The 19,228-nt window shown below is 33.9% G+C and overlaps 1 protein-coding gene across 1 annotated transcript in view; it reads left to right on the forward strand.

Moving 5' to 3' along the window:
* Positions 1 to 19,228, forward strand: part of OCIAD1 (OCIA domain containing 1) — a 39,477-nt gene that overhangs the window by 17,449 nt on the left and 2,800 nt on the right. The window contains exons 4-8 of the mRNA XM_031943886.1: positions 284 to 337; positions 2,742 to 2,789; positions 3,708 to 3,843; positions 13,131 to 13,309; positions 16,269 to 16,421. Coding sequence (XP_031799746.1) covers positions 284 to 337; positions 2,742 to 2,789; positions 3,708 to 3,843; positions 13,131 to 13,309; positions 16,269 to 16,421 — 570 coding nt within the window. The remainder of the gene's footprint in view (positions 1 to 283; positions 338 to 2,741; positions 2,790 to 3,707; positions 3,844 to 13,130; positions 13,310 to 16,268; positions 16,422 to 19,228) is intronic.

Below are 19,228 nucleotides of genomic sequence, written 5' to 3' on the forward strand. Positions count from 1 at the left end.
GTATATCCTATGGAGCTCAAAGTCTTTAAAATGAATGTTGGAAACTATCTTTACATGTAATTGTAAAAAAAAAAAAAAAAGGTACTATTAAGTGGGGAGGGGAATTTGTAAAGTCTAAAAGTTTTTTTGTCTTCATTGTGTTAATGAATTCTAATTTTGCCATTTCATACTTGAAAAAGGTTTAAAAGTTAATCATTTAAACTCTTTAAAAACTAATCTTCCTAAGATTAAAAATCTTTGCAACTTCTTTTGTTTTGATGAATTATTCTTTCCTCTCCTACAGCTGTTCCCTTTTCTGCAACTAGTGTGTTGGTTACTCAGGGATTAATTACTAAAGGTAAATATTGAATATTTGAACTTATTCTTAATTTAAAAAAATTTTTTGGATACCTATTTATTTTTGCATCATTCACTTGTGCACAGACTTTCCCCTCTTTTCCCATCCCTTTATTAGATTGAACATATAATACAGTGGGCATATCTGATAATACAATTTTGACTTATTTTTATTAAAATTAATGTGAGCAAGTCAATACGATGAATTTTAATTTTTAATGTATATTTTTTGCCTTTACTTTTAATATAATTTGCCTTTATTTTTTTTTTTAACATCTATTTGCCAATACTTTTTCTGTAATACTCTTAATTTTAGCACTGCAAAATTGGCAGCATTTTTGTTGATTCTCTTGAAATAAGTCAGCTAAGTAGCACAGTGGATAAAGCTTTGAGCCTGGAATCAGGAAGATCGATTCATACCTGGCTTTTGGCCTGGATTTCCTTAGCTTCAAATTGAGGGTAATAACAGCACCCTCTTGGCTGCTTCATGGAGTATTGTAAAGATCACAAGACTGCGTGTTTGTAAAGGCCCTGAGCCCAGGGCTTGGCACGGCGAGAGTATGGAAGTGCCCACCTGTGCTCTTCCCCAGTACTCACTGAAGTGGGCCCACCTAGCACCCTGTTGTGGTGATTTGCTGGGCAGGCCTGAAGTCAGGTTCCCTGACTCTTGAGACTGCTATTAAGATTCTGAAGTGGGCCACACACCGGAGGAGGTTTCTCGGGCTCTTTACAGTTTGGTTCCATCATCCTTACACATTGTATTATTCCAGCAAAAATGGGCCCCTCTGAATCCTGTGCCTGGCCTTTGCATTACCTGTTACTCCTAGCTGAGATGCAGTCCTTTTCCACCCTTGCCAGCTTAAGTGCCACTACCTGTATGCATTTTTTCTTTATCCCAGCTGCTAGTGCCCTTGCTCCTTAATTGTTTTTATTTTGTATTTATTCTGTGTGTACTTAGTTGTATACATAATTCTCTCCAGTAAATTATAAGCTCCTTGAGAGGAAGAATTTTATTTTCAGGGACTGGCACAGTCTCTAGCATATAAGGGTTTATTGAAGTGCTTGTTGAAATAGTTATTGCTTGAAAAGAAGAAGGTAAAAAACATCTAAAAGTCCTCTCTGTTTAAGGATATCTTCTGTTCCACTAAATACAATTTCAATTTGCGTTAATAAGCTCCTTCCTCAAAATGCAGACTACTAATGGGAGAGAAGAAAAGTTACTTAGAAGAGAGTGGATTGAGAAGCCCTGGGCCAGGACTTGCTACTACTATCTGTTTGACCCAAGAAGAATCTGGATGGGCTCCTGGGGGTAAAATAGTGGGAAGCGCCTCCCCTTGAGTACTTCTGCCTAGACAGAGCTTTTCTGACTCCTTAGTTGTTAGTGGAGTCCCACTCGTCCCATTACTTTTTTGTATACATGTTGTATGTTCTCAGAACAGTAAGATGGCAGTTTTTCCTTTTTCTTGATATTTTTGTTGCCTAGCAACTATAGTCTGATTTATATAGTACTAAATAAATGTTTGTTGAATTGGGTTAGTGCCAGGACTAGAGCTAGAACTTGGTGCTTCTGCTTTAAGGAGCTCTCCCATAAGCATCCTGATGGTCAATAACAGTCGTAGTCAGAGTACGTCTAGTCAGGACTAGCAGGCGGAAGAAGCAAGGCTTTTTTGATGGCATTGATTGAGCTAGGATCTCTGAAGGTGTATTTAGAAGCTAGAAAGTAGGAAGAGACTGATCATGACTGGCATAAAGAGAGTGTTGAGTTAGAGTTGGAGTAGAAAGGAGGAGGAGGAGGAATGGATTTTCAGGAAGCATCAAGAGCCTATAGGTGCACTGAAAAGCAGGAGCTGTGGTCCCAGTGCTGATCTCCTTTCAATAACCAGTTTATAACTAGGTCTTTAAAATCTGTTGAGGGAGATAAATGCCTTTTACAAGTCTGATTTGATCAAATTTTTATCAGTGTCTGCTTTTCAGGGGGCTTTTATTTATACTGTTCAAAATAATTTCTTTCTACCAAGATGTATATTATATATATTTTGTTTTATTTTTCTGTCTCCTAACTGTGAAACTTGTATCTTCATTATTTTCTGGAAACTCCTTAAAGTCAAATTGTCTATTATTTTAGTCTTTACTATTTCATCAAGTTTTTTTGCTGCCACTTAACATTCTCAGACCTGAAGCCATTTGACCCACCTAAAGAGCTCTTTTTCAGTTTTGATACAATTTTGTAACTTTTTATAATTAAGTTTTCTTATATATAATATATTCTGTATAATCCATATTTACATCCTTACAATTATAGTAAATATCTTTTAAAGATCATATAACATATATATTTCATTCCTCCCTCTCCTCTAAAAATGGATGTTATATTTACTGAGAAGTTATTCTTTTTTTATTTTTAGGAATTCTTTCCAGTCATCCCAAATATGGTTCTATCCCTAAAATTGCATGTAAGTATAAAACATTTATTAATATTAGTTTTATTCAAGTTTTCTAAGAACATGCAGTATTTTTTTCTCAGTAAAATTTTAAACATTATCAAATTGGTGGTGGTTTTAATCATATAATATCCTTTTCATGAACTGTTCTCCTGTAAGAAAATTTATTATTTACATAGTTTGAATTAAAACTATCAATTAGCACCAAGTCTTAAAATTTAATAAAAACCCCCAACATATTCATAGTGTAATGTAGTGCTCTTTGGTAACTAACTAATCATAAGAATTGCTTTAACTATACTTGAAGAAAGACTCAAGTATATATAGATATACTAAGTGATTTTATAATAATAAACATTTGGAAAGAATATAAATATTTTGCTTTCATGTAGTACTTTACAATTTTGTTTTTCTTAAACTTCTTTTACATGTATTTTCTTACTAATTCTCACATAGCTTATCTTACTGATTGAGGTAGTCAGGTTTGGTATCATAAAAAATAAAGTGAGATGAATAACTTCTCCAAAATCACATAGCTGATAAATAGTAGAACTAAAACCAACTCATTTCAGTTCTCTTTCCACTGTTTCTTGTTTCCTAGAACTTTTCATAAAATTGGTGTTGATTGATTTCACTTTAATGAAGTTCATTTTTTATTAATTTTAAGTAACAACTTTTAAAAAAAACTCTTATGATCATTTTATTTGATCATATCTTAAGAGTTTGAAATATAAATGCATACCAAGCTTATGCATTGTAGCAATGGCTGCAAAATTATTTCTTAATACTTGTTATTCTTTGAACTAAAGACATAATTAGAACTACAGTCTATTTTAAAATCTGTATTATTATTATTAAATTTTATTTTTTTGAAAAAAGTTTTTGGCTGACAGGAACATTGTGACTCAAATTTGTTTCTTTATCATTAAGTTGCTTGCATAATGGGATATTTTGCTGGAAAAATTTCCTATGTGAAAACTTGCCAAGAGAAGTTTAAACGACTTGAAAATTCTCCTCTTGGAGAAGTTCTGCGAATGGGACCAGCACGTCGATTTGCATCACCTGGGTAAGGAAGTTTCTGATTCTTTTGAATAACTTGTTTAAAATGTTAAATTCCTGTCATAAAAGTTGTAGGAAGTCAGCTACATGCTGCCATTATTCAAGGGCATGACAGCTTTGCCTAGGACTACGTTGGCAACTTTCCATGTGCTGCAGGCTGACTCTAATTTAATATAAAATGGAACATGACTTAGTTACCCTCTTCTTAAAATATAGAGAAGCGTCCTACAAGGATTGCATGTCCCAGAATATAATCTTTTATCTGTATATGAGTTGCCAAACTCATTTAGTTCCTTCATTGTGCACTTCGTATTGCTTTAAATTCAACGAAATTTGTCTCTAATGAGAATTTTAATTTCTCCCCTATTAAGAGTTAAAAATAAAAGGAAAAAAACAACCTACAACTGAGACTGTTTGATCCAGTGGAGCAAGGATCCCTTCTGTTTACTTATACATAAAAGGCAATTGTTTCAGTCCTTTTATTATATTTTAAATAAGCTTTTATTGATATTTTCTTTTCCTTAGATCATCATAGTTACGCCAAATATCCTTTCCTTCTCCCTCCCAAAGAACCATCCCATATAATAAATAGTATTTTTAGAGAGGAAAAAAAAAATCAGTACAACTGATCAGTATGTTGAGAAAGTCTGAAAACATGCATGATATGTAATACCAGTAGAAAGGCGTGGAGAAGCAAAGTTTGGAAGTTCTCATACCTCTTCACTTGAGTTCTGCCTCATCTTTATAATTTTGTTAAATTCCCTTTTGGTTTTTTTTAATGTGTGGTGGTTTTCCCTTTATATTGCTGTGGTTTCGGGGTACATCGTGTTCTGGATTATGCATAATTCACTTTGCATCAGTTCATGAAGATCTTAGGTGTACTTTTTTGTTTATACCACATTACCCGTTTTTTACAGCTCCATAATATTTCCATTACATTTATGTAGTACAGTTCTCCCATTTTCCGTTTGGGGGGCACCAACTTGCTTTCTAATTCTTAGCAATCACAAAAACACTGTTAACAAATATTTTGGAGTAAATTGAAGCTCCTTATCAATGGATTCCCTGAAGGATAAGCCCAGTAATGGCATATCTCTAGCTCAAGGGATATAAATGTTTTAGTCAATTTGTATAATTGCAAGTTGCTTACCAAATTGGTTGTACTGTTTCACAGCTCTTCTAGCCACTGAGCAAACTTTTTTTTTTTTTAATTATAGCTTTTTATTTACAAGATATATGCGTGGGTAATTTTTCAGCATTGACCCTTGCAAAACCCTCTTTTTCAACTTTTCCCCTTTTCCCTCCCATCCCTTCTCCTAGATGGCAGTCAGACTCATACATGTTAAATATGTTCAAGTATATGTTAAATATAATATTTTATATATATATATATATATATATATATATATATATATATATATATAAAATATTATATATATATCCATGCAATTATTTTAGCAAACATTTTTTAAGAACCTATTACAGAGACAGTACACAAATTGAACATTTACATGGCAAGTTATATATAGACAAATAAGAAATAATTAACATAGAGAAGGCACTGGAATTAAGAGGGGTGGGGAAGGCTTCCAGTAAAAAGTGGAATTTTAGTTGGGACTCAGAAGGAAGCCAGAGAGGAAGTGTATCCCCACCTGGGGGATAGCCAAGTGGTGCAGCAGCCAGGGAGCCAGCATGGCTGGGCCAACATGGCTGGATTGGAGAGATTTGTCAGGAAGTGGGTAGGGGGGGAGCCCAGTGGTGTCTTCAGGGCAGAGGGAGAGCAGGTTCGATAGGTAAGAATTCCCTGGACATCAGCCTGGTTTCTCAAAGGAAAAGGGTTTATTGGTTGTATTTATACATGCTTTAGCAGCACGGAACCACACAGCGTCAGGGGGACTGGTTGGGCTTAAGGGGCTCCTCCTGGATGGGTATTTTATAGGGAAAGGTGTGGGGGGAAGATGAGTGGTTAAACACTCCGCAGGGAGAAGTTCACTTCTTAACCATTGGCCACATTTTGAGAAAAAATGGAGTAGAAATGTAGTAGTGAGTTTTATCTCTGCAGAAGCTTTTCAGTTTCCAGCAATCTATATTTTATCCATTTTATTTTCTGTGGTTGCATTTATTTCTTTTTTGGTGAAGAATCTATTTCTTACTTGTCACTTTGACAGGCATAGGATTTGTGTCTTTTTTTTTTTTTTAAATGGTCTGATCTTTAATATTAAGATTATATGTCTTTTCGGAATGTATTATGGAGTGTGGTGCAAGATGATGTTGGCCTTTAATGAACAATGGTTCATTAAGGAAATTGACTTGTAGTTTTCCTTCTGTGTTTTTTTTTTTTCCTTTCCTGATTTAGATTTAGATTTAGTTTCACAAAAGGATTTTGAGTGGAATTTTTCTTCCTAAGTTTTTGAGACTAATTTGTGAAGATGGATTACTAACTGTTTAAAAGTTTGGTAGAATTTTTCCAGTGAATCCATCAGTACCAGGAGTTTTGTCTTTGGTAGTTCCTTTGTAGCTATACCTATTTCCCTTTTTTTGAGGTTGAGTTAGTTTAAGGCCTTTATCTGGTCTTCTAAATAGTTTGGGTATCTTACATTTTTTTTGAAAGCATTCTAATAATTTATTAATGGATTCTTAGTTTTCTTAAACATATAAACCATGCATGATATGTTCTGATTATTCTTTTTATTTCTTCTGGCCTTGCTGTGCTTTCGACTTGTTTATTTGTTATTTTATTCATTTAATTTTCTGTTCTTTTTTAATGAGATTAGTTATGGGTTTATCAATTTTTTTGGTCTTTTCAAAGAACTAGCCTTTAATTTTATCACTTCTTTTTTTGTTGTTTCCAATTTATCTATTTCCCCTCTAATTTCTAATAGCTCCTCTTTTGTGTTTATTATAGAATTGTTTATCTTGTTGGCTTTTTTATTTTTTGAAATGTATATTCAATCCATTAATCCTCTCTTTTTCTATTTGGTAAAAAATATATGATTATAAGGCTTTGTTTTTTCCTCTTGAGGATTGCTTTAGCTGCATCCCAAACATTTTGATATGTTTAATTTTTGTCATTTTCTTTTTCATAGCTCTTAATTGTTGCTATGATTTGTTCTATAACCTACTTTTTACTTAGGATTTCATTAGCCTTCGTTTGGGTAGAATCTTTTCTTTGTAGTCACAGAGTCATTTATTTTTATTGTGTTGTGGTCTGTACAGGATGTATTAATTATTTCTGCTTTTTTTTTACATTTGTTTGCAATATGCCTCTGCCCTAGTAGTCAATTTTTGTAAAAAAAAAAAAAAAAACTTCATCTCATGCTGAGAAGTTTGTATATTCTCTTGCTGTCCTATTTAATAGACTATTATAGTCTTTTATAGAAATTTGTATTTTCCTTTTTTCAAGGAATTAATGGTGACCAGAAATATTTAAAAAGTTCTCTTCCATTTCGAAGTCCCATTGTTTTTCTTTGTGGGATTATATGCAGCCTGACTACAGTTCTTTGGTAGTTGATGCCTTTTTCTGTCATAATAGATATAGGAACTCTTATGTTTGACATTGACATTCTTGAAATTGTCTTTAGGGGCTATCCCCAGGAGGAGATGGATGGGTTCTTTTTAATCTTTGCATTCTGGATTTGGGCAGTTGTCATATATGACTTATTGAAATATAATATTTAAGCTCTTTAATCTTTAAAATCTTTGTTTCCCAAAAAATCAGGTTTGGTTTTTTTGTTTTGTTTTGTTTCGTTTTTTACGTCATCTATCCTCTTTGTTCAGTTGTGATTTTGTTGTGATACTTCTGTTTCATGAAGTCATTGATTTCTCTTAGGATTATTCTAATTTTATTCTTCCAGTTCTTTCTAAAGGGCTTTTTTGTTTTGTGTTTTTCCACTTTACTTGCTCTAGGTATTTATGTGGAATTTATAGATAATTTCATGGAAAATCTAATTTTGTCTTTTAGTCTCTGCTTACAATTGTCATGAAATTAGGTTTGAATAATTTTTCATGCTGTTTGGTGTTTTCTTTAAATTTCTCATCCCCAATTTTAGTTACTGAATTTATTCAAGTGTCGGGCCAGAGCCAGGGTTAGTCCTTTATTGTACTTTGGATCCGGTGTTTTGATGATGGTTATTGTTTCCCAACATTTCTGTAATGACCTCCACTTCCAAGGGTTAGGTCTCCTTAGATCTTTCAGAGTACTGTCTGCTGTAGGGGCCTCTGACTTGTCTGGACAGAGTGCTGGGGCCTCTGTCAGCACTGAGCTGGTCCCCAAGTCACTGCCTCTCTCTGAGACTTTCCCACAGCAGCATTCTGCTCTTCCTCCTTTGAGACAGACTTCCAGGCTCCACCTGTCTTATTCCCAGTTTCACTGGTACTCTGCTAGAGCTGCCCCCTTGCCTTTTTATTGTTGGGCCTCTAGCTGACTTCTTGTGATGAAAGAAATAAATTAGTTTCTCAGTTGATTCAATTTTCAGTTTGATAATTATTTAGTCTGGTATAAACTTAAGGGTTTGCTTAAGTAGGGTAGAGAGAAGGAGACCTTCCTCCTATTCAGGCAGCCATTCTTGGCAGGAATTGGCATAAGCAGATTACATTTCTATAAATGATTCTTCACAAATTTCATATAGTTGGGAAAGTAGGAACTGTTGTTGATGTTTTTCCTGTTGCTTTTTTGGTATTAAATAAGTTCAAAATTTTGGTATCCTCTCTTTGAGATAATTTGTGTGCTAATACCTTGATAGTTTCACAATTGTATTTATATCCAGCATGAATCTTATTTTTTTGGTCTAATACATTCTCTCTCTCTCTTTTTTTTTTAATAACTTTTTTATTGACAGAACCCATGCCTGGGTAAATTTTACAACATTATCCCTTGCACTCACTTCTATTCCGATTTTTCCCCTCCCCCAGATGGCAAGCAGTCCTATACATGTTAAATAGGTTACAGTATATCCTAAAAGCAATATATGTATGTAGAACTGAACAGTTCTCTTGTTGCACAGGGAGAATTGGATTCAGAAGGTAGAAATAACCCGGGAAGAAAAACAAAAATGCAAACAGTTTACACTCATTTCCCAGTGTTCTTTCTTTGGGTGTAGCTGCTTCTGTCCATCCTTGATCAATTGAAACTGAGTTAGATCTTTTCTTTATCGAAGAAATCCTCTTCCATCAGAATACATCCTCCCTACAGTACCTTTGTTGAAATATATAATGATGATCTGATTCTGCTCATTTCACTCAGCATCAGTTCATGTAAGTCTCTCCAAGCCTCTCTGTATTCATCCTGCTGGTCATTTCTTACAGAACAATAATGGTCTAATACATTCTCAAATGAAAGAGCTTTTCTTTCTTTTTTAAAATGTCTTTTCTTTCTCTGTTAGCACATCTTACTTATACTGTGATATTAAAATCCAAATATGGTAACTTGGAGATGAAAAGTTTTTTTTATAAAAATATTTGCAGATCTTTTTCATTTTTCTTATATTTGTTCTCCTGTTTTCATTTCTAAGTATCTTCATAATGTCTTTGTTTGGTTGAGGCTCTTTCTAAGCTTTAAAAAAAAAAAAAAAACCCTTGTGTCCTTCCTAGCTTTGATGTTTTGCTGTGATCCTATTTATAATCATCCATTGATCTTTGTTAAAGGTTTGTATTCTAAACTAGTGGTGGCTTGGGCTTTGAGAATTAAATGTGTTACTCATTTGCTGACTGAATTGTTGTTTAAACTTGTTGAGTTGTTCTGGTATACCAGTTGATTTGCAACTACTATTTATTAATTATCTTCAGGGTCTAGGGATACAAAGAAAAGTGGTAGAATCCTTACCTCCATGTTTGTTGGACAAAGCAACACTATAAATATACAGAGTGAATATCTGCACATAAATAGAAGGAAAAGTGTGGAAGGGAGAAGTTGGCACTTGACTTGCCATGGAGGAAGAGGACTTTCAGTGAGGCAGAAATGAGAAAAGAAAGCATGTCCAGGACGAGGAAGGAGCCAGTGCCAGAGGGGGAATCCAGAAGAGGAAGGCTCTTCCACTGAAGTACATCAGGCGAGAAAAGGCAGGGTCTGCCTTGGGCCAGCTCTCAGCAGGAGACACTGAGGGGACCAAGGAGGGAGCTGGGGACTATTGTGGAAATAGAAACAACAATGGAGGAGAAGTGTGAATTCTGTGTGAAGCTGTTATAGTCTACATTCTTCCTTTTTACTCTTTTAAGTTTTCATTAATTTCTTTGTTCTTATATGACTAAATTTATATAGTGGCTTCTAAGATTTGCATCAGTAATAGTCTGTTAAAATCCAATCAATTAATTTTTTTTTATGATATTGTTACATGGTCTTTACCTATTAATTTTTTTCTTCAATAAATCATCAATAATATACAGGCACAAAACTTTTGTAGGTGATTCATCTTTTGTTCTGCTCTTTCCTTTTTCCCTTGAACCATGTTTCCCAAAGTTTTTCTCTTCATATTCGTGTATTCCCATTTTTACATCAAAGTTATTAAATATCAATGTGTGTGTGTTGATAGAATTGGAGGAGCACCATTTGACCTAATCAAAGGAGAATCTGAATTGGTATCAGGCTTCAACGTAGAATACACTGCCAGCCCATTTGCTATATTCTTCCTAGCAGAATATGCCAATATCATTGCTATATTCATTGTTGAATTCTCTACCTCTTCATTCAGTATAAGAGATACTAGAGATATTAATATGTACATGGTCTACACTTGGTTTTGTGGTTGTCTTTTTGCAAATACCTATCATGAACAAGACAATACAAAATATGTTCCATCATATGATGACTCTTATTGCCTTTGGGCAATCAAATAAGGTAATATTTTTGAAGAACTCATCACAGTGTAACCCATAGTAGGTACTTAATAAATGCTTATTCTCTCCCTCCTTCCTGTTGGGAGCCTGATAAAACTAATAGTTCTTTTTCTTTTGTATAAACATTTACATATATTTATGTGTATATATAACATGTATAATAGCTTATTATTTTCCCAAATATATGCAAAAATAGCTTTCAACATTCAACTTCGCTTTTCAAAGAACTCTTTAGCTCAACTCCAGTAACTTCTAATTTTGTTTATAATGAAAATGTCAAGATTCAGACAGCACATTTCTTCAATACCATGTTCACTGATTGGTAATTGGAAGAGAATCTCACACATGCAGTGGTAGTGGAAAGGAATAAAGTGGTGAGAAACATAGTGTTTAGACTGTCAATAAACTAACCTGGCTGTTGGCCCTACAAATGTGAGATTTTTCTTTGTTTCATGGTAATGAGCCTCTTCCATATTTGGCTAAGCTCAGAAAGCTTGCTTACATCCTCAGAAATTTAGACATAGTCTATTATAGCCAGGGCTTTTTTTTCAGCTCATTAGGAGCTGTCAGCTATGGTGAACTAGCACAGTCATCAAGGACCCTGAGTAACCTCCTCCCCATGATAAAAAATCCAAGTAGGACTTTGGACAGCTTCAGTCACATTATAAACACAACATTTGAAAATGAGTTATTTGTGTGTGATGGTCTTCATTCATTTTGCAAAGATAGTTTTGCTTAGATGTAGTGTCTTCAGGGTGTCAAGACAGCCCCTCTCAGCCTGATCCCTGTCGTCTTAATCTAGGTCATTAAACATGATCACCATTTTGGAGATGGAGGAACAGTATGTTAAGTGAATTGCTTATGGTCACATAAGTTGGTGTTGGAGACAGGATGCAGTTCCAGTTCTTGTGCTTTCCTCATCCAGTGAAAGGTGGAAAGTTCTGAATTGGAGAGAAGGGGACCCATGTTTGAATTGTGTGTCTACCCCTTTTCTTTGCATCTGCCCTCATCTCTAATGGAGAGGGGTGGACTGACTGCATGGCTTCTGAGTTCTCAGTTGATGATTTGCATCCAGTTAATTCTGAATCCTCAGATAGTCAGAAACTCATTTCAGGTTTAATCTCCTTTGGGCCAGGGCCTGTATATTAATTCCATCTCAGATTTCTTTTGTCCATATCTCTCTCCTCATCTTTCAGATTTCAGCCAAAATGGTGAAACTTGCGAAGTGTTATTGGAGTAGAGAGTTTCCCCTTGTAGTGTTCTTTAAGCATTTTATAATCTTTCTGTGCTAAAAGTGATTCTGATTTGTTTTCTCTACTCTGCATGTCCTCTCTCCTACAAAACTGTGTGCTCTTATTTATATTAGTGTCTCTCCTAATGCCCAGGGTAGTAAATTACAGATAGTAAGTATTTATAAATGTTCACCAGGTGAATAATATGCTAATTCCAAAAGCTACCTCTAGAATTTCTATCTCTATTCTGAACTCCCTGGCTTCCTGTCACTTCATAATGTCTGCCATCCCTTTAACCAAAACCCAGAGAGCATCTCTCCTTCTCTTTCACCCCCAAAGAAATGAACAGTACAAGTTGATAGATCATGTGCATTTATCCTGTGCTTCCCATGTGCCAGGCACAGTTGGAGACAGAAAGGCAAAATCAGAATTCCCTTTGATCAACAATGTCAGTCATTTTAAGAATGTTTAGTTTTGTTAGATATGATAATGCTCATCCTGTAGTGGATCTCACCAAAAGAATTTCATCTTTGCATCCATCAGTAATTGTCATCCTTGTTACTAATTACAAACATTTCTCAACTCATATTTCCTGCCATGTTGGGAGCATAGGGTGGAAGGGCCTATGGCAAGAGTACCTGCCTTCTAGAGGTACAGCAGACCTGTGGGAGGAGCAGTCCAGGTATCGCCTCATTTTGTAGATGAGGAAACTACTCATGTGATTAGCAGAGATGTCAAGGGACTTTCCCTGCATCCTGCAGGTAACTCAACCTTCAGATGCTAAATGCAGTTCTTTCAACACTTCTATAGGCTGAAGGCTGCTTGAGGGATAGGGACAGCTGCCACAGGTGGTGATGCTGGAACTGGGAGAACTGGTCTGTTCTCTAAGATGTGATTTAGTCACGTTAGTAAAGTATGTCCTGGTAACGTTATATGAAACTGGACCTGATTTCTAGTGTTTTTCTTCCTAAAGTTTTATAAAGTGGCTTCATGTATGCCAGTGATTAATAAGTTAATCTTTGGTCTTGATGTTTTCCATTTAAAGTATGAAAGTTTGGGGAACAATAGGTTAGCAGTACCATTTGTCCTTATGTTTTAGCGCTAAAAACAGATTTGATTATATTGTTTAAAATTACAATATTCAAAAGCTTTTCAAGCAGGTACTTTTTAAAAATAAGAGAATTGTTCTGAGGCACTAACATAGCACTTTTTTTGTGGTTTCATTTCTCAGGTATTTTTCACAAAAGTCAGAATTTGATTCAAAAATGCCTCCACAGTCATCTTTTGGAACATCTCCAACTTCTGAAAGCAGTGCAAAAGAAAGTGCTTTTCCTCCTTATGAACCAGTCCCCTTCAGTGCTTCCATGAATGAATCCTCTCCTACTGGTATTACTGATTATAATGCCCAAGGTATAATTTATGTTGAAATGAATTTCATTGATTTATAGTTCAATTTGTAATTATCTGTAGTTGATAAGAACGAATGATTCATGCAATTATTTTTAATTATGAAGTATTTTCTCACTTGACCCATAGAGGTAGATAGAGCAAGTTATTATTACAACCATTTGTTAGAAATCTTCAGCTTGATTTTAATGGCAGGAGGAAATTTACTGCAAAGAAATAGTCTAATTCTATATATTTTTTAGCCACCATAATTTTTGAGCTTCCAGAAATATTATTACATGCTCACAAGTTTTAGAAATTTATTAGGCACTGTTTCTTAAGTTTTTGTTGCTGGCAAAAATTACTTCTTGATCTACCTTTTTGGTATTTTTCTAAAAAAAAAAAAAAATTGCTATCAGTGGGTTTTATTTTTATATAAGCTGTATTTCTCATAGTTTTTCCTTTCTTGTCATTGATAATAAATTGGGTTTTATGAATTTTGGATCTTCTATTTTGTACTTTCCCCTTTTTATAATTTCATTAGCTTTTATAGGTTCAATAATTAACCTTATGTTGATGACTCCTAGATTGGTATTGTTAGCCTTAATATTTCTCATGAATTATAGTCTTTACTTCTCCAGTAGCTTGCTAGACAGCTTTGCATTTCATAACTTCTAGTTGTAACTGTCTAACATATTGAGACAATGTATTGCATATATAGTTATCCCATGAGGAACATTTTACAAGTAGGATAGCAAACATTTCCTAAATTATTTCTGAGAAAATCTTGTGTTCTGTGCAGTGTACACAGGGGTTCAATGAGAACAATGTGCGATGAGTGTGGGGGGGGGAAGTATGAGATTTCTTTTCAGAAGATTTTGTTTTGAATCCCCTCTTCACTTAACTGTGTATGTCATTGAGCAAGATGTTGAATTTCTCTGGATCTGTAAAATGAGGAGCTTAAATTAGATAATCTCAAAGATCAATTGTATCTTTTAATCCTGTGTCTGAAATGGAACAAATTACCTTTTTTCCCCCATGCCCTCTTCTCCTCCAAATTTTCTATTTTTCTAGAAAGCACTTCCTTTAGTAATCTCACTTCAGCTCTGAAGTCCTGAATTTTAAGAAACTTACTCAAATTTACATATTTAATTTACAGTGGCTAATTAGAAGAAGGAGGGTTATTATAACTCAGGTCCCCTGATTCCTTCTTTTAATTAATTGATCTCCTCAGGCTTGACTTTGACCAATAGACACCAATATTCATCCTAGGTTTTGGGCCCATTCTGCAAGCCTACCTTCATTGAATCTACTTGAGTTTGAAGTGCACTGGGATAGCTTTTGAAAAATTGCTTGTTGAGACATTAGGATAGGACCTGAGGAAACAGAAGAAGATAAGAATAAGAGGAAATAATAAGAATAAGAATAAGAGGAAACATTCAGTACTTCTTCAGTACTTAATATGTACAGAACACTAAGCTAAGAAAGAGGAAAAAAGACAGTAGCTGTATCATGATGAATTTTTATACATTGTATAAATTTATTTTTGTTTTACAAAATGTTTAATTAGGCCTTGCTCCTCAGCTCCTAAATAGAATCATCATTTATAAAATGTCTTTTTTTAGTTGTATTCAAAATAAATCATACTGTCTTTGAAAAGTATTTTAGGAATTACATTAAAAAGTTATTCAAAATTCTTGCATATTTATATAATTTTGGTACCAAAAAAATTCTGTAAAAATGTATTTATATACTTGTTCCCTTGATTTTTGTTGAACTATTTTGGTTTTGTCCTGAGGGAATACCTGAGAGGTGAATTTGCTTTTATTTTGTTCTGTTAGTGAGTACTAATTGTAACCACTCCCACTTCTTTTAAACTGCTAATCTTTGAGATAACATATAGTACTGATGTTTTCAGAACTAGTCTTGGGGGGAGCTACAGTTATAAATGTTGGTTCTTACTTGAGTCATTTTGCAAGTTCATAAAAATAAAAGTTTAGATGACACCTTTTTGTGATTCTTCCTCAATTTTAGCATGTATTTTGGAATGAAGTAAACAAAAACTTATTCTTGAAAACCCATTGTTGGGATTGGCATTATTTTGAATAGATACATATGTACTATATATGCATATATGTGTACATATATTTACATTTGTATGTGTGTATGTATACACATAATGTTCGTGTACATGTGGGAGTTATATTTGCATATATAAACACAAATATATAAATATATATTGCTTATTAGACTTAGCTGTGGTTTAAAAATTGTAAAATTAGGAGTTCTCATTTGGCATTGGATTATTTGGCAAACCTAATTACTCTCAGATATATAAAATATTTCATCTTTAAAAGTTGTGCATTATTTTCCCTATCTGTAACCAGTAAGTACTAGTTGATTATCCAAAACTGATGGCACTTTCTGTCTGAGGTATCGTATGGTATTATTAGCAAAAACAATCAAAAATATTTAATCAGGGTTTCTTAACATTACTTTTTTGGATCATGAACTTCTTTGGCCATCTTGGGAAGCCTATATATACCCCTTCTCAGAATAATATTTGTTACTTAAATTCATAATTGAAGAAAATGCTCAATTGCAGTAGTTAGAGGTAAGTGAAAATAAGTAATTTTTCCCCAACTTAATTCAGAAATACCCACAAATGAGTCCATGGACTTCAGGTTAAGAACCCTTGTATTAAATCTGTGAAGTACTAAGTGGTAATAAAAGTGAAAGTTTAAATTGCTATCTTTTCTGATAATATAGAGTATTCTTTTTCTTGCTAGACTTAAATCTGTGGCAGTTATAGACTTTGACTTTAAGCTTTAAAATAAGCTAAACAGGCTCAAATGCTTGAGAAACTGATTTTTTTCTCAGTTACTTTTTTTTTTTAATGTGATGTGATTCAGTCATTTGTGTTGCTTTGCATTTATTTATTCTATACCTTCTATTGTTGTTTTATCTCCTTTCATTGTTTTAGGACCTGATACAATTGTGGAAGAAAGTCCTAAGAGAAAAGTTGTTACATATGAAGAATTAAGGAATAAGAACAGAGAAACATATGAAGTAACCTTGTCACAAAAAGGTGATACCCCACTTCGGTCTGTGCAAGAAAGAGCACCAAAAAAACAAGGTACTGTAGCTTATTATATCATCATTTTTCTTAGTGGCATTGTCAGTTGAAGTATTAGTTTCACTGAATTACGTTTTTTAATTTCTTAGAAATCAAATTTTACAAATTCTAATTAAATTTAAATTTTTAAGACTTTCACTATTACATTTTAAATTAAAATTTGGTTGTGGTAAAGTTTAATAATCTTAATATTTCAAACTTCACTGTATTTTAACATAAATTACTTTTTTTTTAATTAAAGCTTTTTATTTTTCAAAACATATGTATGAATAATTCTTCACCATTAGCCTTTGCAAAACTCTGTGTTCCAGTTTCCCTCCCCTTCCTCCATGCCATCCCCTAGATGGCAAGTAGTCCAATATATGTATACATATTTATACACACTGCTGCTGCTGCACAAGAAAAAAAGAGAAGTAAAACAAAATGCAAGCAAACAACAAAAAGACTGAAAATGCTAACATAAATTACTTTTAAAAATAGATAGTGACTCAAAAAGAAATAAAAGTTTCCAACAAACATAGAAGAACTTGAGTGATAGTATGGCCCAGCAGACAATAATCCTCTATGAATTAGGGTAACCATTGGCTAGTCCTTAACCTCTCAGTGCTTTAGATTACCCTATAAGTTACAGATAAGTTGCTATTCTGCCCCATTGGAGAAAATTTCTGCTGTGGGAGTTTGCACAACTGTAGAAATTGCATGTTTATACTGCACCAGAAATTAGAAATACAAATGTCAGTTGTCTCCTTCCATGTCATCATCTTAGAAGTCTACATACTTCTTTCTTTCTTTGTTTTTTTAACTTTTTTTCATTTAGTAGTATTTTATTTTTCAAAATATATGTAAAGATAATTTTCAACATTTATTTTAGTCAAATTTTGAGTTCCTTTTTTTTTTTTTTTTTTTTTTTTTTAAATTTAATAGCCTTTTATTTACAGGTTATATGTATGAGTAACTTTACAGCATTAACAATTGCCAAACCTCTTGTTCCAATTTTTCACCTCTTACCCCCCACCCCCTCCCCCAGATGGCAGGATGACCAGTAGATGTTAAATATATTAAAATATAAATTAGATACACAATAAGTATACATGACCAAACCGTTATTTTGCTGTACAAAAAGAATCAGACTCTGAAATATTGTATAGTTAGCCTGTGAAGGAAATCAAAAATGCAGGTGGTCATAAATATAGGGATTGGGAATTCAATGTAATGGTTTTTAGTCATCACCCAGAGTTCTTTCTCTGGGTGTAGCTGGTTCAGTTCATTACTGCTCCATTGGAAATGATTCCAATTTTTTTTTCATCCTCCCTAACATAGCAGGCAATCTAATAAAAGTTTAATATATAGATAGATAGGTAGATATGTAAACAGTCATTTCAAACACATTTCCATATTGTTCCTATTGTGGGGAGAAAATCAAAACAAAAGGGAAATTCATGAGAAAGAAAAAAAAAAGGTCAAAAAAGGTGCTTCAATCTGCATTCAAACTCCATAGTTCATTCTCTGACTCTGGCATTTTCCATCCCAAGTCTATTGGAATTGTTTTGAATCACTCTATTGCTGAGAAGAGCTGAGTCTATTATAGTTGATCATCACATTTCCTCAATAGTATTCTATTTTTACAGATACACACATAGTTTCCAGCATTCATTTTTGTAAGATTTTTCTCACCCTCCTCCCCTCCCCCTTTTCTGATCTCCCCACCCCCTAGCCATTCACTGGACTCATGGAGGAAGGAAGGAGAATGTTCTGGGCATTGATAACTAACCACTATCAGAATCTTGTTTGAGTGATAAGAATAGATTGATCCTTTAAAGAGAAAGAGGTTGCTGAGTGATGGAAGGAGAGGGAGGGTCTGGTCTGACAGGGGCCTCTGGGACTCCTCCCCCTTGAGCAGTGAGTCAGAAGATGTGAGTGAAAGGGTGTTTATGATCGCTTCTGGGGAGAACCATGTCCTCGGGAGAGAGAGTGAAGGAGTGAAATGCGTGTTTGTTAAGGGCCCCCTAGCACACTCTTTCATGCTTTCATGCATTAAATTTAAAAAAAAAAAAAAAAAAAGGAACTCAAAATTTGACTAAAATAAATGTTGAAAATTATCTTTACATATATTTTGAAAAATAAAATACTACTAAATGAAAAAAAGTTAAAAAAACAAAGAAAGAAAGAAGTATGTAGCATGCTTTCACTCTATTCCTTGGAGTTAGGACTGGCCATGGCCAGTTCGTGACTAGAATCAGTTTGATTGCAAGCCTGGAGGTCTTTGAGCAATATTAGTGACATGGAACACTATATATGGTTTCCTGGGATGATATTTTAAAAAGACAAGACTTTTCTGAATATGTTCATTTGAATGTAGATCTTTTTAAAAGTTTTATGGTCATATCTAATAAATGGCAATGTCTGTAACTCCATTTTAGATACAATAGGACATACTTTGTTTTCAGTTATTTTAGCTTTTAGTTCTTCCTCTTGCATCTGGGCATTGCACAAAGTACTGAAACAATCAAACTTTCTGGTCAAAACAAGTTAGTCCTTATTTGGGGCATATTTTAAATAGCATTGTTCTCTCAAAATAGAATGACATTGCTATTTTCTTGAGTTGTTTTCACAGTGTAGAATTTAGTGTTTTTTAAGTTGTGGAATTTAAAAGGATGTGTCATTGTTTTCAGAAGTTTACTATTCTGTTTTATAAATTAAAGAAAGGAAGGAAGAGGTCCTTGGCATTGAACTTAAGAGGCATTTTTGGATGGGCAAACAAAACTTCATAGCAGAGAATTCAAAACAGTTCTCAAACACCAGCACTC

This window comes from Sarcophilus harrisii, chromosome 6 (genome assembly GCF_902635505.1).
Source record: "Sarcophilus harrisii chromosome 6, mSarHar1.11, whole genome shotgun sequence".
Classification (NCBI taxonomy): domain Eukaryota; kingdom Metazoa; phylum Chordata; class Mammalia; order Dasyuromorphia; family Dasyuridae; genus Sarcophilus; species Sarcophilus harrisii.